The sequence below is a fragment of the Watersipora subatra genome, chromosome 1 (assembly GCF_963576615.1).
Source record: "Watersipora subatra chromosome 1, tzWatSuba1.1, whole genome shotgun sequence".
Lineage (NCBI taxonomy): Eukaryota > Metazoa > Bryozoa > Gymnolaemata > Cheilostomatida > Watersiporidae > Watersipora > Watersipora subatra.
The window spans coordinates 62,490,961-62,511,932 of record NC_088708.1 but is presented as its reverse complement, the minus strand read 5'-3'; the positions used below and the strand labels follow the sequence as shown (position 1 = coordinate 62,511,932).

The 20,972-nt window shown below is 38.4% G+C and overlaps 1 protein-coding gene across 1 annotated transcript; it reads right to left on the bottom strand.

The window, feature by feature from the left end:
- Positions 1-330: 330 nt before the first annotated feature.
- On the bottom strand, positions 331-8,340 carry LOC137397016 (squalene synthase-like). Its single transcript, XM_068083295.1, has 9 exons — positions 8,218-8,340; positions 7,921-8,027; positions 7,380-7,477; positions 6,748-6,931; positions 5,605-5,733; positions 5,169-5,360; positions 4,813-4,992; positions 2,039-2,191; positions 331-1,259 (listed from the first exon to the last, which is right to left on the bottom strand). The coding sequence occupies exons 2-9, from the start codon at positions 8,017-8,019 to the stop codon at positions 1,062-1,064; spliced, it is 1,233 nt and encodes a 410-aa protein (XP_067939396.1). The 5' UTR covers positions 8,020-8,027; positions 8,218-8,340; the 3' UTR covers positions 331-1,061.
- Between the last annotated feature and the right edge of the window lie 12,632 nt (positions 8,341-20,972).

Sequence of the window (20,972 nt, the reverse complement as noted above, 5' to 3'; positions counted from 1 at the left end):
GAATGTATCATCAAATGCTGGGCTAGTTCTATCAGCAAAATTAATACCGCTGCCAAATTAGATTGCAGGTAGAAATAGTCATCGTTCTGGCCTGTTCATCAATATTGCCAAGAGAATTGTTGAACTGACATAGGTATTTGTCTTAGCACTGTTGCCTCAAATGTCGCAGTGTGATGTCATATGCGAATGGGTGCCAAGTACTCGCACCGATTATATGCTGCTTTACATGGAGCAAATATAGTGAATGATGTCATCAGCTGATAGGTTAAATATTAGAAACATAAAATCGACTCAAGACTGCTCAGCAAAGTGACATGGTGATGTGTTGGTGAGGGATCAGTGTCTATTACATATAGTTTTACATAACAAATTGCTTATTGCTACGTAATTATATAACATACAGTAAATGAAAGACTGACGGTAGTAGTGATGCATTATATAAAAACAACACAAACTGAAAGACTTGTTTAGCAAATGCTTACAGATAAAATGTAGAGTGTCCTGAACACTGGCCAGGTTAGTATATGAACTAATAAAAGCAGTGAAAGACATGGTACATTTCAGTAAATTAGCAAATCATAAGACATTGAGAGACAAGGTATTATGTCACTTACTAAAAGGTAGTAAAGACAGATATAGAACATTAATAAAATTATGGTAAAAACTCAGAAAATTTTTTAGTTTTGGTAATTATGTTAGACCTGCCCAACTTGAGACAGAATGCAGATGCACGTACAAGATCATGAGTATATCCACCTATCAGTGAATGGGTTTAGACTTAAAAGGTCTGCATTGATTATAACAGTAGTATGAAGATGGTTCACCTTTCTTAACAGTTTTGGACCACTTTTTACTACCAACAATACTTGATAACAATATCTCATGTGATACTATCACATGTCAAATGTGCGTAGAGAGAGACAACTATGGAGAGAAACAACATAACCACCTCTCCGATATTCTCTCCTGTGGAAGCTAAAAATGTAGCATATGCTAAGGCTGTAACTCTGCGAGTCAAGTTAGTACGCTGTGTGGGTGAGTGTAATGAGGATTCAGTCGGCTCACTCAAGCATCAAGTTAAATGTGTTCCAATAGTGCCAGATGATTGCGGAAAGCATGAGTAGCACAGACATATAGAGAGGTACATAGACCTCGGTTGTGTTGTAAACAGTATGTGTTTTGGTGCACTCTAATCCTGCCTTTACAGCTGCGAGAGTTCTATCTCTTGATGGATCCGTTTGACTAACTTTCGCTTGTATCTGAAAAATGATTAGTAGTGTACACATCTGAACCATAATACAGCCAGCAAGAACAAAAGGTTTATACTAGCCATTATTATGCCTGTACATCTATTAAGTTCCCAATAAAAGAAAGTGTGTCACAACAGATTTTCGTTTACCAAAATCTATCCATGTACTATCAACACTTAACCAACAATCAATGCCATAACATAATGAGTGTAAAACACTCCTTAAACTCTGGCTATTCTATGAGAAAAATTAAAAGCATGAATGTCTTCTTGTTATGTCACTGTTAATGATCAGATCAGTGAGAATTTGCGTACTACCTACATGAATGTGGTTCCAGGCACAAAATGCAACGATACTACATTAGCCAACCCAGTGCTTAAACACAGCGTGGTCAGAGATCTGTTACAGTATAGTTCCAGCATGACATGACAAACAAATTTACTTTAAATCGTTGACAAACCAAATCCTTCAGTCAACATCACCCAAAGAAAGTACTTGGTGAACAAAAAATTGCTACATTTATATCTGGAAATAATGCTACATGATTGCAATGGGTAAGCGAATGACACAGTAAGGCTCTGTCGGCCACTAACTACATAAAACAATAAACATTCGCCAGAAAAGGTACCAAGCTGTGAATGCACATGGTATGTCTGTTACACGCTGCTATTACAGAAATAGAGCTGTTCCACGGTTACACAAAGCTCAGGAATGACACAACGCTGAGTCGCATATACTCTTGTCAAAGCCAACCGGCAAAACATAGGAGAATCATCTCACAAATATACCTTGAGAAGGAAATGGCTGAATATGGCTTTGACCTTATCTATATCAGAGGAAGTACCCATCAGTCTCACCGCCGTGCCCTTTCTTATCTTCACAACTCCTCCAAAAACCTTGACATTGTTATATAGCTTCTCCAGAGTAGCTATGGCCATCACCTACAGCATGCGTCACACGGTGTAAACTCCTTTCAGGCATGCAGAGCTAAATATCCACAGGTATAACCTTTCCTTTAGCATGTATGTAAATGTATAAGTCTCAAGATAGCTTTTGCTCTAATAGCCACAATGACTGTAACAGGCTTCAGGATGGCAAACATGAGGAGACAACTCTCTAGTGACTACTCAGCGACATATGTGATAGCTGTACAGGAAGTTTGCTGCTTGTCACACAGAAATGGCTGAGACATTAAGTATATGAGTGAAAGAAGAATAAAAACTCTGCTAGTACTGCAGAAGGAAATAGCCGGGGTAGAGCTAGAAATAGGTCACTAACTAATTTTACTTAGTACTACAAGACAGGCCTGTTTCCCACTGAGTAATATTGCACTCTTGGAATATGATTTTGAAACAATACTGCAACCCACCTGCCTTAGACCACATGGATTAAGATAAGTGCATAGACATACACAATTCATTGTCAAGCGCATATGCATTAGCAGCTAGACATAGGTGTAAGTTCAGAACATTGAGTTGTGGTTTATCTAAAGCATTGCAAAATATTTTTATGACATTTAAAGTCTTCACTAGTTGTACCAAGTAGTGCGTCTAAATATCTTTAGATTTTAATAAATCTGCTGTTGAATAGCCGAACACGTGGACATGACAGAGTGCAGACATGACAGGGGAGATAATCAACAATAGGGAAGCAACAGAACCCTAGCATCTGGCAAGAAGATAAGGTCAGCAGCAGCTTCAAGAAGAGGGATAATTATTTGCCGTAGAGTCAATTATGAGAAACAATATTTCTACCTTTTGTTAACTTTACTCTAAGGGTAGATGGGTAGCACCACATCATTTCTATTAAAAATACAATACTTTCTGTCACAATTTGCAAGATTCATTGTTCCGAGGTATCAAACACAAATACTAATCACTTGGCAATAGATATAAATAAACATTCATCAGCTTACGTCAACAATACTTCCTGGAGATATTCTAGTCATTGTGTTATCAAGTACACATCTCTAAATCATGCCAGATGTTGCCATTACATAAAAGAATTTCAATATAAAAAAATTACAATCCTTCGTTTTTTCGTGACGCCATTCCATCATTGTCTGCCATCTTTATGGACAACTTTTATCGTTAAAAACACGAAGCTGCTGCAATTAATTATTGCAAACAATGCTTTTGTTTGCAAGTTTTTATTTTAGTATCAAAACAACACGGAAAAATACTATTAATCAAGAGAATGACGATCGTTTTCTACAAAGATGGCGGCTTTTTCGTGGCCGACCGCATGTGCAAACAGGGTGATGACATCAAAAAAACAATGGATTGCTATTATCTTAAAAACAGCTTAGATTGCGCTTTGCAAGTTTCTTAATATACCACCACTTGTATTTTTTCCTAATGAAACTCGCCTAGAAAATTCGCAAGCAAAGCCAAACAGCACAGATGCAGAATACGCCGAAGTAAAGCCCATAACCAGAAAACAATGATAAAAGTCACATTGAGGGAATATATATTTTCAATAATTATCATAAAAGACAAATATTTCCTGGAGAAATAAATTATTTAACTATTAGTAATTTTCAAATTTGCTTTCAAATGTTTCTCGTGTTTTACAATTGCGTGCGTTATATTAAGTGCAGCAGTAATTGTCTCCTCATTCGGCATCAGGGCGCCTCCACAGCAAGGTGGACAAACTCTCCAACTCTATTCATCACCGGTGTCAAAAACCACAAATTATAGAAATATCCATTAAGTGAGAGACATTACATTCTATTCAACTCTTCACGTACCACGAGCCCCTTAGTATGGCTGGGCACAGAGTTTCAGTATGGCCAAGAGCCGTGGTGCTGCTTCAGTAGGCTTCATACAAAATGTTTCGGCTTAGCGAGTAGTTAATTAATTAGTCTATTACTTTTGCACTTGAAGGAAACAAAATATGTATACAGTACATCCTTAGTGTAGTTTCACTTTGCAAAAACTATTCTTTATCGTAATTCCTTCTTAGCAATGACCAGTTGTGTCAGACGCATTACAGCTACGGAGGTTTCACTAATTATAGATCTATGGGCTTTGGGTGATTCATTATTGGACAATAGCACTATTGAGAGTTATCATTTCAAGTTTTGTCGTACCAATAATGCCATAAACTGTAATGATATTGGTAACTCATCCTACTCAGGCATGCTAACAAATGTAGCGAAAATGGCCCAACTAGTGTCTTAACTCATTCTACAACCCATGTGTGGCATTTTATAAGTAGCATCCGCTGATGTAAAATTTTATACTAATTAATTCAGTATCAAAATAGTTTTATAAACCGAGTGGTTTAAAAGTTATGACAATTTGTATGCACCTTTGTCAAATAGTAGGTGTACATGTTTTACGACCTGTTTAAAAATTAATTTAGTAGCAAAAGAGTTCAAAAGTAAATTCTATTTTGGGTGTTTTGGAGTCTTGTTAATATGGTTGTCTTTACTGTGTTGACAATGCCATAACATTATTTATTTGTATATCATAGGCCATAGACTATTGAGACACCCGTACACACAGAGAAGGGAACCTGTAGCCTTGAACCAACGAAGCGAACTCAACCTCAACCCTACCTGCGGAATGGCACAAAAGTTGAAAACAGATTGGTTCTGTATCCTAGACATATACTCAATAGCGTCAGGCACATGGGTGAGCGCATTAGCCACGAGATCATTCAGACAGTGTACGGCCTCTCGAGAATTCTCCATCGACCGGAATTCACTGAGGCTCTCACTGGCGTACTTTCTCCAGACCTGAGAAAAATAGTCAGGGTTAGACACCAGCAGCTGCTGTATGATGATCCTTGTAAGAAAACAAAGTAACCAGCAGTATTTGACTCACCACAGTGCAAACTGCGGAATATTCTATGCCGAACTGTATCCTATACTTAAGAAAGATAGTACAGTAAAACATGAAAAATATGGCTTACCGACTTCGGCCAAAAAACACGACCATCTGTGATATCCTCGAGGTAATCTCTAATGATGTTGGTCTTCTGCAAGAACAGTCCCATAGAGTTGGCCATCCCCGTGTCTCTACCAACTACTGGCCCTTCCAGCCCGGATGCTGAGAATAGCTTAGATAGGCCTATGCCAACTAGTCCGGCTACATAGTGGCAGTACTGCAACATAATAACATCAGTCAAATATAGTGATAACCCTGCAGGACACCACTATCATTCCGCTCTGGTGAATGTACGGCAACAAAGTAACAGTAATTCACTCTGGTTGCAGTACTGCAATAGAGTAACCACCGTCCACTCTAGCTGCAGTATTGCAATAGGGTAGCAGCACTACAGCGCCGATGCAGCTGTACATCGCATCCAATGCTTGAATACATTGATTACTAATATATTATTTCCATACCTCATCCCAGTCTTCATCTGTCTCCAGTTCCCTGCTGAAGAAGACAGTCATGCCAAGACCCATTTTCTCTGTTATTTCAGCAATAATCTCCTGGTATTCCTTCTTTAGCATCCTGAATTCATGGGAGATCTGCCAACGCACATAGGACAATGTAGCAAAACATGGTAAGTGGTCGGTGCAGACCACCCCTTACGCAGGACCACTCATCAGTCACCTGACCCAGGATCGTGAACATGCATTGGACATACTGGCTTCAGCTAAAATTAAAAGAATGGCTTGCAAAAAAATGCTCAGCTATTTTCTCTGGCCATGAAGTAGAACCTTTATGACATCATAGTAAAATAGTAATTAAAATAGTATCGAGTCATTTTCATGGAAATTTAATTTATGATCACAAAAACCATTCTAACGCATCTTATTCAGCATCTGCAAGCAGCCTCTGAGCCCTCAATTTTAGTGTCACATAACGTATTACTACAATAAATAGACTAGGATACTAACATCAGTGCACTACTAACAGTAGTTGTCCACCCATGGCATTAGAAAAGGTTTACAGACATGCAGTGAATACGGCACCTGTTTATATAATAATCGCCGCTACAATTTACCTCAAACAAAACACTACCTTGTTCAACAGTATGTTTGTGTGAGGTGACAAGCATAACTTGTCTTCATTAGGAAGTTCTCTAGGTTCTTTTGTCCAGAAACAATGACTTTCCCTAAACTTAAAAGAGTCGCTCATAAGATATCTACAAGACTCAAAACTCTGCAAAGATTTTATCAACTAAATACCTATCCTTTTACTAGCACGCCTCACTAGCCATGTTGAAAATCAAATATGAACGGCGAATTGACTAGGTTTTCACCTGCCTTGTATTAAAGGTGTACAAGGAATCTTGTTTGAATCAATGATTTCAGCACAGCCAGACCAGTGAATTTAATTATGGCAACTCAACAGCCCATAAGTAATTTAGTAACTGTATATTTTCAATGAACGTAAGTATAAAAACATCAATAATACATTGAATATTGATGCAAAAGTTGTAGGATCACATAGAAAACTACAAACAGGTAGATTTATGTGAATCCTTTGGCTGATGAATGCTGTGTAGTGGCTAGCACTAGCAAGAGACGGCCCCTTACCGTCAGAAAGTCCTCTAGTACAATTTTATCCTTTTCCTGGCTCTTGAGGAATGTCCAGTCAGCATTGTATAAATTAGTGTGGAATGATTTGAGCATGGGAACCTTTTTCTCTATTGGTATGCTCATGTCATCCTCAACAGTGTCAAGAGCTCGCAGCACCAGATAAAACACGCAGACAGCATTCCTGCAATGAATTACTACATTAGTTTGTGTTGGTTTAACAGTTTCAACATGATAAACCGTCCACAATGAGAGCTGTTGCTAACTAAAGTGTTGATCAGTATGCGGTGTTAATTTTTATTATAGGAGAAAGAATGATCAGACAGTGTGGCACTTTGAGAGACTCGAACAGCTCCTCAGTTCCAAACTTGCTGATTTAAAAAGATTCAGATATTATGATGCCAGATTCAAGTGGAGAGTTCATACCATACTATTGTTTATCCTCAATGTAATGCAACAAGGAATTTACTACCACTTTCCTTCAAAGGGTCAAGGTCAAAAACAAACAAAAAACAAACCATCAGCTGTAGCAAGCATTCAAGAATGAAACTGAGCTCAATATTGCTCAAACAATAGGAACAACAAAACAGAAACTTAGGCCTACATCATGTTTGCAACAAGATTTAACTCACCTAAGTTCGCTGTCCAGTGCCTGAATAACCGCTGCAAAACTTCGACTGGTCATGTTTAAATATTCGTAGCAACGCTTCATAGAGACAGGCATCTCGCTCTATATTAAAAATAATTTGCTGTCAAGTTGATATCCTTGTAACACAAGTAGCTTTCTATTTGAATAGCAAACAATGGTAACTGCTAACAAAGACGGTAACCATTCACATTGCCACTTGAAAATCAGTAGAAGAAAAACTTATGAGCTAACATGAAAATTTTCAACTTTTAAATTAAAAATTATTAGAAAAACAAGCAGCAAAATATTGGCCTTTCTTATTATCATGTCAGTTTAATTGCAAACCCTTGTATAAGCCAGCTAGTCAAGTAAACTAGTTTCAAATTAATCCTCAAACAGATACAGCTTATGATTTCGTGTCATAAGATGATAATAACTATGACTCAACTCAAATAAAAAAGTACGCCGTGGTTTTTTGACACACCCTAGTTCACCGAGAGCGATGGGCTGTGAAACGACGCGATGAGACAAGTAGTTACACTTACCAGGGAACATCGTGGCCTCACTACAGAATTTTTGCCTAGCTTAAATCTGAGGAGTGCCAGTACTTCCTCAGGGTGTCCAGCTGATCGTAAGAGCTCCATATCTTTCTCTAACAATTAAACAAAACAATGTTTGCCGCATTACAACCACTATTTTCTTGAAATTAAGCTAGGTAACTCATAAAAGTTGTATGGAGTAATTACGACAGTTACGCGAGTACGAAGATAGATAAGAATAAAGACACAATAAAAATAAACTGAATCAATGAAAAGATAATGGTTATTGATTATCGGTCTTACGTGCTATTTACGCAATGATAGCAACCTCTCGTTCAAGTTTCCATGCGAGCATTACATTTTTAGTTTACCGATTATACGCATCGTTTTGATTGGGCGAAGAAAAGCTAGTGTTGCTGCTTATTGATGCCGCGTATGTTGATTGGATGTTGTCAATCGCCTCATATTCTCAAGAATTTTAGCAACGGCATAGCCTTCGCCTAAATAGTGTACAATGACGCTCAAAAAATTGATATACTCGTATTTTCAGTACCTAGGAGCACAAGCCAAATGTCGGTAAATTTTCCAACCAGGTATTGATGTAGCGATTCTAACACACCTCTACCTTTTTGGTGCAACTTTGCTAAGGCGTGCTGCACTTTTTCGCTAACGAACTGCCTCACTGAAACTCAATGTCGTCAATAATTTTAAAGCATTGTTAGTCTTATAGTGTCAGTTTTAGTACTTATCGGCATTCCTATTTTGGTTTGCCATAATCCTATTTTCAGTCTTAAAATGGCCGGCAACTGCTTTTGTTAACTAATGTGCAGGTATCTACCTGTTTACAGCACTGTAAAATAAGAGCGTCTGTGAGGTCCCGTATAGCTTATATGCCAATATTCTCGAAAAGACAACAATGCTGTGAATCCTATACTGTTAATCTGTTTTAACACTACTGCGATATCATTATTGACCTTGACTCCTAGTAGCGTATTGCCATAGACATTGTTACGCTACATAAGACCTCGAAACACGATTACACACCATGGCCCTCTCTTAGGATAAGGCCACCTCAGAAGATCTTAATTTCATTTATATTATTATTTCCAATATTATCAAATCCAAACCAATCAAGTTGCAAACTTCCAAAATTAAAACTACAGTCACCTATTTATACTTCACATGTTCACTCTGAATCCTCAAATTTCCCTTTTTCAAAAAAGCAATCACCTCTTTCGCTTCCCAAGGACTCGTCCTCTGCAGCTTGGTCAAGGGTCTTGGATTCCTCTTGACCAGTGCATGCATCTGTCGTACTGACAGGCTTGATGCTTTTGGACAACCCTGGGGTCTCAAGAAACTCCTCCAGGGAGTTTTTAGCATTGCCTACAGTTTCCACCCTGGCCTGCTCCGCACTCAAGGTCTCCTCCCTAGAATCGCCCTCCAGACTTGGATTTCAAGAGCCGGGCCCAGTAGCCTTTTTTGCTTCAGCACAAGCGTACGAGCCTTGCCTTCGCACATCTAGCAAGCAAATGGCCTTTCACCTTGGCCATTCCAACTAAAAAGTCTTAGAGGGCGACAGAGCTCTCATATTCCTCATTACACTCCACCCCTTCTAGAACTCTCCCATCTGCTCCTCAAACCTCTGTAACCTCTCCTTAACCTAGTATATTTTCTTTTTCCTCAGATTTATTCTCATCAAAAAAGTTGTCGTTTTCTACTTCCTTCAAAAACCCACTAACTTTTGCTAAATATAGACACTTTTTGGATTTTTCCATTGCTCTTTACTACACCAGCATAACTAGCACTAGCTGGAGAAATTGATCCATTAGGTTTATGCTCACCTATTTCCTCAGCCTTTCTCTTACTAAATCTATAAAATGTATCGCCTTCATTAGGGCACTCTAAGTAATGGTGTATAAAGTTCTTCCACCATCTACATTTTATTTCCTAATCCCAATTTTTAGCCCAGTGATCACTCTTTTGCACTCATTGCAAGTTTCCAGGGCACTGTACAGCTATGTGGTCTCTTGGCATTACATACCCTGCACAATTTATCGCCTTTATTGCCCCAAACTATTTTCTTATCTTTCCCAACATCCTTGCTGTTCTCTTTACCGCTGGCATTTTTTCGTATTTCGCTCAGTCCTCTCTTAGGTTCTCCAGTTGTCTATTTAGCCTTCGACTTCACCACAGTCTACCGCCTATCATATTTTTCGTTCATGTTCATTGTTTTGCTTTGTCTACAACAGTATTAACATTTTAATAGTATACCATATACGGCTCAACCTTCCTCTTACTCTGTCTTACAGACCTGGTGACAACTAAAGTCTTCTACAGGCTTTAATTTTCCAGTGTCAATAATATTGCCAACATCATCATTAATACCATGACTTGAATTGGTTTCTAACTTAATATTATCAACATCCTCTCCATCATCAACATTAATACTGTCACTATCATCTGCAATATTACAATTATTAAATGTATCTTCAAGTAACGGTAAGTAGAATTCTTCTGGGCTGTCATCACAATCCTGTGTTAGAAATAAATGTTTTCTATTCCTCCTAGCTTCACTATTTCTTATTCTGACCCAGTAACTGTGAGATTTATGTTCCCTTATCACTATAGACTTTTTCCCAGGAATTCCTGGTGTCTTTACCCAAACTAGATTACTGGGATAGAGTTTTGGTAACTCACTAACTCAGTATTTCTTGTCCCACGTTTCGTTAATCTTAGATTTCTGGAAGGTTTACTTGCAACAAAGTTCACATTACAGGTATTTGGTATTAAAAGGTTCACCATGTTTTACTCTGCTGTGTTGTAGGTGCAAAATATGTGGAAATGTGATTACAAGCTCTTAAAATCTCAAAAATGAACAGCTATTTGCAACTATCCGAAAAAACGTCGTAGTTTGGAATCTTTTTATTTGGCTGACGTACTCCAACAGTTTGGTTTCTGTTTTGACTTGTGATGTTATGTCCTGAAATTAAAAGCCAATAAAAGGCTCGATATAAAACGCCACGTAGCACTAGTTTATGACAAATATTTCGGGTTCTACCGGAAAGCCCGTATCAAATATAGATGCTCGCTACTTTGCAGTATCGTTTCAGCCTGATCTAATCATCTAGTCGTAATCTGATCATGTGACCCATACTTTCTGCCAAATCGCGTGAACAGTTTTTCCAGCATTTGGGACTATCGCAGGTGACCAACAGGCTCCTCATGTTCATCAGAGGATGATATGCACTTCTTCGAGCTAAGGTTAAAACATTAAACGAATTTTTATGGTTGAATTTTTACATTCAACGACTCCTCCATATCGCTGTCGTATGGTACACCTAGACTAGACCTAATTGGTCTACTAAACATGGTCTCACTAGGTGAGTATCAAGAAGTCTATGGGGTTGTCGTATAAGCTAACAAAGCAGATTATTTATCTGCACATTTTGTCTAAAGCCTGTTTACAGTTCTCACAGAACTTTTTGCTAACCCATTGGATGGGGATATCTAGGGCTACTAGTAACTGCTTGAAATCCATATAACTCACCAAAATTTCTGAGTTCGTTGCTGTCAAAACTTAGTCCATTATCAGTGTAGGATTGGCATTGGTGAAATCTCACCACTTCAGTTTTTGTGCATTATGACTGTCTTGTTTGCATGGCAAAATTTGTTAATGGGCATTTAATGGCATCGTTTGCCAATTGCAACATTCATTTTCTTTGTCAACCAAGCTGTTGCCATCCGGCTGCCTTATGATTTCACTGCCTAATTTTGCAAAACAACTGATTCATGGTATTTCTTTTTGCCTTCTAACAACTATCACTTTAACTTTAGCTACTGCACATGCAACATGTGGAATTGTTGAACTCTCGAATATATATGTGCTAAGCAGCATCTACTGCTTTATTATTATATCTACATTCACATATTCTATACTTAACAAATACAAGTTTTGGAATCAAGTTATTACGGAATCCCCAGAAGGTCGTTCAAGGTAACAACGATTACTTTTATTTCATGTATTAATCTTGTGTTTTATCATTTACTATTCTTGAGTTTAATATTACTATTAGTGCATTTATATTCATGTCTAGCATGCATATTGTGCTAATTGAGAAATTTAACCTTTCATTATATCTACTCATAGTACACTTTATGTTATTTTAGTTTTCACGTTGTTCAATAAATCTCATAAGTGGACATCAGTTTGAATTCCTTCGAATATCTGGGGGTGAAGCCGTCACAATCAGAATAAACTACTTTTGGTATACCAAAATTCGAAAATGTTCTTTTCATAGCTGAAATAATTTCATTAGATGTCTGAGAAGCGATTGGAATAGCCTCAATCCATCTTGAATAATAGTCCACAATAATTAACTAATATAATTCTTGTTCAAAAAGGTCAGATCCAATTACTTCTCCAGAACAAAGGGTAGTTCACTGACACACCTTGGTTTGTGTTAAATATCCCTGTGCATGCTACAGATATTGCAGTTATCCACAAATTCAAATGGTATCATGACTAAGACCAGGCCACCAAAAGTGTCGCTGGGCTCTCCTCCGGCACTTATTAACACCTTGATGGCCTTCATGATATTTTTTTAACTAAGAATTTTGCAAAGATTCAGGTATGGAAATGCGACATTCATAAAGCAGGGAACCATTAAAAATGCTTAAAGGTTAACTTGAAACAAAATTCACATTACAGTTATTTGATATCGAAAGATTCACCGTGTCTTACTCTTGTTGTGTGGTCGGTGCCAAATATGTGGGAATGTGATTACAAGCTCTTAAAAGCTCAAAAACAAACAGTTAATCGCAGCCACACGAGACAGCCGTAGTTTGGATTCTCTTTCCAAAACGGCTCAAATGTGATGTAATTGCGAAAAATGGTTTCTGTTTACACTTTCATGCAACCTTATTCGTTGAAATATTTTCACAAATATACTTCACGCATTCAATAAAACCATGTCTATTGTTCTTACGCGTCTGTTTTATCGTCATTGTAAATGCTGTCACTTTTAGCAGTGATATCTTATAACTTACCGTAAAAATTCATTAAATTTTTTAGCCTTACTTCGACGGAGTACATATCATTGTCTGATAATCATGACGAGCCTGTTGGTCACCTGTGATAATCAAAAAGTGCTGCAAAACTTATTTGCGAAGTATTGGGTCACATGATCAGATTACGACTTACGATTACACCAGGCCGAAACAAAACTATAAAGTAGCGAGCATCTATATTTGATACAGGGTCTTCGGTAAAACCCGAAGTGTTTGTCATAAACTAGTGCTACGATAAGTTTTATATCGAGCTTTTTATTGGCCTTTCAATTCACGTGAGAACATCCGTGACAAGGCAATAAATAAATTTCATGGCTACGTCAGAGAAATAAAGAGATTCCCGTCTATAGCGGCTTTTCGTTTTTGAGCTTTTAAGAGCATTTAATCACATTTCCACACATTTAGCACCTACAACACAACAGAGTAAGACATGGTGAATCTTTTGATACCAAACAACTGTAATGTGAATTTTGTTGCAAGTCAACCTTTAACGTATCTCTACTTTCATAAAATTTACTTATCTCTTCATTTAGGTTTGCACTTGACTCTGCCCATCCTTTCTCCACATATTTGATCACAGTTTTACCGTCTTCATCATCAGCCATAGCTTGCAATATCTTCTCCTCATCACTGTTCATGTATTTAGATGAAGATACTACAGCTCTAACACCAACACTAGACACTATGACCCAAAGATTTTACTTCACTACAACCAAATTCACATTTCCCCCCTTCAAAGTCATACCAGCTTTTTTATTCTCTATAAGACTCCTCAAACATAACCAATGTTCACTAACTGTTTCATCATATACTAGTGCATCATCCATTAAACATATAACCCCTTTAATTCCTGCAGTATTTTTCCAGTCTTTTGAAAATACTCAGGTGCTAAGGAAATTCCAAATGGCATTTTATTGAAACAATCAACCCCAAGGGGTAACAAAAGTTCTCAACAATTTACTCTCAGAGTGTAAATCTTTTTGCCAAAATTCAGAATTAGCATCCAATTTCAAAAATCTGTTGCCTTCAGATAAATGACTTACCATCTCAGAAATTACAGGTAAAGGATATATTTCCCTTTTTACACTTTTGTTCAAACTCGTCCAGACACATGCTAATCTTACCACCAGTTTTTGGTGCGATGGTAAGTCCGGAACACATCCAGTAGGTTGGTCAACTGGTACAATAAACCACTAGCTAACATGTCATCTACCTTTCTTTTAGCTGGATCTTAAAGACCAGCCACAATTGGTCTAGTTATAAATAAACACTTAGGTTTCATATTATCCTTCCAGTTGATTTTAAAAGTACCAGGAATCAAGCATAAACTCTGAAATATGTCAGGAAACTCCCTTATAAAGTCAAAATCATCTTTGCACATACTATTAATAACGGCAAGCAATTTTACCTGATGTAACTCATGTAATCCTAAAAGTTTTTTCCTAGAACTTGTTAAAACATACACAGGAGTGTCGACAGGCCTAAAAATACTTCTGATTTTAACTGTGCAAATTCCAGCTACAGGTAGAGAAGATCCATCTGTGCTATCTAGACTACGTTCAGGTTTACTCAAATTCAGCCTATTTTACTACTCTCTTCTGTTACTGTAGAGACTTCTGCTCCTGTATTGAATGTAAACTCAATTTTGTTTACATTTATTTTCAAAACTTGCTTAATGTCACATCATATAATCAATTGTTATTGCTCTTAGTGCACCTCACTCTATGTGGACTTTTTCTAAAACTCCTACTTGGTCTACCAGACCTGTATTTATCTCACGATGTGCTTCTGCTACTACTACTACTACCACTTCTATATTTCCTATAATCGCGTCTAGGCTCATATCTCCCATTTACCTTGTTGCGAGGACAATCTTTAGAAGTATGACCTTTTTTGAAAAAACAGCACTTAGCATGCGAGCAATCCCGAACAAAATGTCCTTCCCTGTTACAAGCAAAGCACATAATATTTCTGGCAGGGAAATTATATCATCTAGGTGAGGATCTTTTATAACTTTGCCTACCTCTCCACCCAGGTGAAAGGGTATCAGACCTATCACTACCTGAACTAACTCTTTTAGACAGCCTACTAGAACTCTAACCACGAGATTTCTCACTTTTCCTAGAAACTCTGGAAACAGGTGTAATAGAACTACTGTCACTAGATTCACTCTCTACTCTCACATTGTCAACTTCTACCTTAATAATTCTCTTTGCACCAGTGATAATAGACTCTGATTCCCTAGCTAAATGTCTAGTTTTCAATTTGTTAGATAATTGCTCCCGAGTTAAGTCGGTTTCCCGTATTAACTCTTTCCTAGCACTAGCATCACGCAAACCATTGATTGCTAGAGCTACACAAAAGCGGTGCCCAAAATCATCATCATCATCACCGAAATCCATATCTCTACTCAACCTTTTTACTCTCACCAACTACTCTCTCTTCTGCTCCCAAAGCATGGGAAACTGTAACAAATTTCATCGTTCTCACAAAACACTTCTCTCTCATGACCTCTTAAAAGATTTAAAGTGGTCTGATAAGCATCAGCGTCCTGGTTCACAACATCGAACCCTAATCTTTTCAGTAACTCTATTCCTGTACTACCAATAGCGCTCAATAAAGCTAACAGCTTGGTCCTTCCCGCATAGAGTGGGACACCACGATCAGTATTACCCATATCCAACGAAGTAAGCTTACACACAACCCCAAACTCACTAAGCCAAGACTTGAAAGAACTAGAAGCATTTTCACTATCCAGTCTCAAACTAGGGAAAGCACTAACATTGAGCTGTCTAGCTACCATATTCACACACAAATGTAAATAATGCTAACCACTTTCACCACCTCTATCAAGTGACAACACAAAAAAACACTCTAGCACTGCTATGATAATACTACTTCACTACCAATACAACGTGACAACACAATCCTATAAATAACAATCACCTACCCAAATAACGCTATGAAACACAATAGCATTATTAATTAATATTACTACCCCTCAATTGATATAATGTAACAACACAGTATTCTGCCTATGATGCCATGTTAAATCATGTGCAGGTACCTATCTGGTTACAACACTGTAGAATAAGAGCATCTGTGAGGTCCTGTTTAGCTTATATGCCAATAGTCCTGAGAAGCCAATAAAGCCGTGAGTCCTATACTGTTAATCTGATAGCTTTAACACCATTGTGATATCATCATTGACCTTGACTCCTAGTAGTGTCTCACCATTGCCATAGACATAATTACCCTACATAAGACTTCGAATCACGATTACACACCACTTCAAGTGAGGTCGAAAGAATTTTGTATTCTCTTACTAACCTCATTAAATAGTAAATTTAAACAAGTCCTTAAGGGTGTTAAGCGTATAGCATGTTGATTTACTGACACCACCATTGCGAAATAAAAAGTCATTGAATATGAAAAGATCCTACGAGAATTTAATATAAATGCATGTTATGTTTTACAAGTTTGCGAGGCTCATAGTTGCATTTTGTTAGCCTTTTAACATGTTTAAGGCCATGTTATATGTGCACTAAGTATGTGTGACCTTGAAGCAATGTTATGGATGGTCCAGCTGGTGTTATCTTTATGACTTATCAGTACTGATCAAGCAGCCTAGCTATGCAATCGTCTTGAATTATCCTTGTCAACATTCATACAATAAAACCACCTTGAGGAAATGCCACATTATAACATGGTGGGAGAAATCCAAGTAGCCATACTGTTAACCCTACTTGGACCACAGGGTCAAGAGATATTCCGAACTTTCAATCTCCCTGAAGAAGACCGCAAGAATATTGAAAAGGTTAAGGAGGCATTCACCCGGCACTTTACACCGCAAGTGAAAACTATGAACGGTACAAGTTTCATAACAGAACGCAGCTTCCAGGTGAATCATTCGACAATTTTTTAACTGCACCATGCAGACTTTTGTCTACTTGCAATATACATGCTGATGAACAAAATAGTGCTCTGATAGACAGGATTGTATGTGGCATTAATTCACCAGAAGTCAGAGAGGACATATTCAATCTAGATGGCAATCCGGATTTGAACAAAGTCATACAGCTGTGTCGTCGGGCGGAAGCCACCAAACATTATCTTACAGATATGAAGATCGACAAAGAGAATGCTAATATTAATACAGTACAACAACCGACTCATCTAGCTCACAAGAATAAGAACGGCGTCAGAGTAAATAACTGTAAATACTGTAAGTCGAGTCACCCTAAAGGAGCATGCCCTGCATACGGCAAAGAGTGCCGAAATTGCCACAAGGTGAATCATTTTAGCATAGCCTGTATGGCACCACAATGTAAGTCTGCTGCCAAAGCTGCATATGAGCTAGTAGAGACCAGTGGAGATCAGAATGACATAACTTTTACTGTGAACAACAACAAGAGCCGAAGAGAATGGTGCATCACCGCAAGATGCAATGAAAAGCCACTACATTTCAAAGTTGACACTGAAGCTTCATGCAATGTCATGCCTAAAGGGACATTTGACTTTTTATTGGTGCATACTCCTCTACAAAAATATGGCAAGTCACTAGTTTCATTTAGCAACCATGAACTAGATGTACTAGGTAAAGTAACATTGTTGGTAGATGTTAGCGCTCGTTTTGTACCACTAGATTTTGTAATAGTGCCATCAAGGGCTGGTCAGAAGACCTTGTTAAGATTACCAAGTGCAATGGAATTGGGTTTGATCAATGTCTCAAATACAGTCAGCGATGATCTTGCTAAAGCTTACCCAGATGTGTTCAGTGGTTCGGGGTGCCTCCCATGCAAACATGCCTTGCAACTGAAAGAAAATGCTAAACCAGTAATTCAAAGTACCAGAAGGGTTCCCTTTAGATTGCGCCATAAGTTGAAGGACACTCTTCAAAAAATGGAATCTCAGGGCACTATAGCCAAAGTGAAACAGGCCACAGATTGGGTTCACCCTATTGTAAATGTATTAAAACCAAATGGCTCACTTAGAATTTGTCTAGATCCTACCCAGTTGAATAAATGTTTACGGCGTGAACATTTTGCACTACCAACGGCATCAGAAATATTTGCTAAACTATCTAAATCGTGGGTATTCACAACGTTAGACGCTACATCTGGCTTCTTACAGTTGGAGCTAGATGAAGAAAGTAGCCTACTCACCACATTTGCCACTCCCTTCGGTAGATACAGGTTTCTAAGGTTGCCATATGGTATTTCTTCAAGCCCGGAGATATTTTCTCGCACAGTTTCTGAACTATTTGAGGATATAAAAGGCGTTGAGTGCTATGTCGATGACCTCTTGATTCATGCACCCACAATGGCTGAACATGACGCAATCCTTAACTCAGTGTTAGAGAGGTGCTGAGAAAGAAACCTCCGGTTAAATGAGTCAAAATGTACATTCAGACAAAAAAACATCAAATATCTAGGTCACATAATTGGGGATGGGGTCATCAAGCCTGATCCAGCTAAGATCAAAGCAGTCATTGACATGCCTCAACCACAAAATGTGGAAGATGTTCGTAGATTGCTTGGAATGGCAACTTATCTCTCAAAGTTTTGAGCTAATTTGTCAGACATAACCACCCCACTGAGAGAACTAACAACAAAAAAATGCGACTTGCTCATGGTCAGGCACACATGACGAGTCCTGGGCACAATTGAAGGCTGTGGTGACATCCACTCCAGCATTGCGAATGTTTGATCCCGACCTGCTTATTGTATTATCTGTGGACTCCAGTCAGTTTGGCATGAGTACAGTGATAACGCATAATGGGCAGCCAATTAAGTTTGCTAGCTGCACACTGACAGACACTCAGAAAAAGTATGCTCAAATCGAAAAAGAATATCTAGCAGTTCAGTTTGGCTTACGAAGATTTCATCAATATATATATGGTCAACATGTAGTGGTGGAAACGGATCATGTTCCACTCATAGGAATCATGAATAAGGGTCTTAATGATATCAGTCCCAGGTTATTGAAAATGAGACTACGCAATCAATTATATGATTACACACTTGTGCATAAACCAGGTAAAGCTCTAGTTCTTGCAGACACACTATCACGTGCCTTTTTGGCAGATTTATATGAAGATGCAAAAGCTCTAAGCTCACTAGATAAAGAACAAATCCATTCAGTCACAAGCGGTGTCCTTAGAAACCCAACGTTCAAAGACTGGCTCCTTAGCACAGTGCAATCAGACAGCACTCTACAAATCCTTAGCAGCTACATACGAAATGGCTGGCCAGCTAAGAGGAGCAAGTGCATTGAACCACTGAAACCATTTTGGGCAGCGAGATATGATGACACACGACGGTCTGATACTTAAAAACAGTCAAATAGTCATCCCTGTGTCTATGCGCAAGCAGGTAATATATATTATTCACATAGGACATTTAAGGGTTAGTAAGTGCATAGAGAAAGCCAAAAGTTCTGTGTACTGGCCAGGTTACCAGGGGCAGATACAGGATGTAGTGTTGAGTTGTGCAACATGCCAGGAGAATGTTTGGGCAAATGCACATTGTGCTTACGAACCATATGACATACTGCAGTATCCAATGCAAACAGTAAGCATAGATGTTTTTCACTTAGCTGGCAAGGAGTATCTAGGCACGGTAGACAGATATTCCAAATGGCCTAACTGCTGCTAACTGAAGAGTGCAAAATCAAGTAACATGGTCGAGATACTGCGTAGGCAGTTCCTTGACTTTGGTAGACCCGAGGTCCTAGTTACTGATAATGCTTCGTATTTTGCATCATTTGAATTTGAACAGTTTCTAAAAGAACTTGAGATACATCACATCTAGTCTGTATTGTTCTCTTTCTAACGATCTTGCTGAAAGGATGAATCAAACTATCAAGAGCAGCCTAAAAAAGGCCCATGAGTCAAATCAAACATTGTTTGATGTCTTAGCCTCCCTTCGATCTACACCGCTGGGGGGTAAATTACCATCACCTTTTGTTCTATTACAGTCAAGAAATCTGAGAAACCATCTTCATTTCATGCCTCAACAGCTCAAACTTCAGAAAGTAAATCTTAACCTCATTGAAAAAGCTCTCAGAGAGCGCCAGTCTCAAGATATGTTCAACACAAGCCCTGCTAGGCGGCCTATTGAGGTGTGTGTAGGCATGAGAGTTTGGTGCCAACTAGGCCATCGGCATTGGGTAGATGGTGTGATCATCCGGAGAGCAGAGACACCCTGGAGCTTTTGTGTAGATGTCGGCAAGGGTAGAGTTTTTAGAAGGAACATAAAATTCTTGAGGCCATACAAGGAAGCCCCAACAACCCTGCAATTTTCACATTTAGATAATAGAACCATGCGTAATTTCATGGCAGTGGAACATAGACCGGCACAAGGTGTAGACCACAATGACACAAGGTCAAAGGTCACACAGCCTTTAACCTCATCAGATACCTCACAGTTTTCACACGCCACCCACCAGCTCAATAGTATTTATCAGTCACTTCCATCTGCGCAAACGCCCACAACTAGGTCAGGTCGCATATCCAAACCACCAGTGAGGTACCCCCAGCCAGAAAACTAATTTTAAAAATTGAGCATGTAACGTTAACCTTGCTTAATAAGCTGCAACCACCCACATGCATTTTAGTTAACTCAGCTCCAAACTCTATTATAAATATTTTCTATTTTTATGCTTTTGTATTCACTGACATTTTAAGTTTTGTTTTACTGTCCTCTAAGTCCTCTATGTGCACTAAGTATGTGTGACCTTGAAGCAATGTTATGGGTGGTCCAGCTGGTCTCTTTATGACTCATCAGTACTGATCAAGCAGTCTAGCTACGCAGTCGTCTTGAATTATCCTTGTCAACATTCATACAATAAAACCACCTTGAGGAAACGCCACATTATAACATTCCACCAGTTTTTAATCATTACTTGATTAAAAAAGTGTATTGCTTTATGGTCCTTTGTAATTTTTTGGGTTGGTAGTTTCAAGCATTGTTTTGCTTTTCTGTTGATTA

Excerpts from the sequence above, each read along its gene's own strand:
- LOC137397016 (XM_068083295.1), bottom strand. The coding sequence starts at position 8,019 with ATGGAGCTCTTACGATCAGCTGGACACCCTGAGGAAGTACTGGCACTC. Across the intron at positions 5,734-6,747 it reads TACTAGAGGACTTTCTGACG|ATCTCCCATGAATTCAGGAT; the intron begins GTAAGGGGCCGT and ends GTGCGTTGGCAG. Across the intron at positions 1,260-2,038 it reads TCAGCCATTTCCTTCTCAAG|ATACAAGCGAAAGTTAGTCA; the intron begins GTATATTTGTGA and ends ATCATTTTTCAG.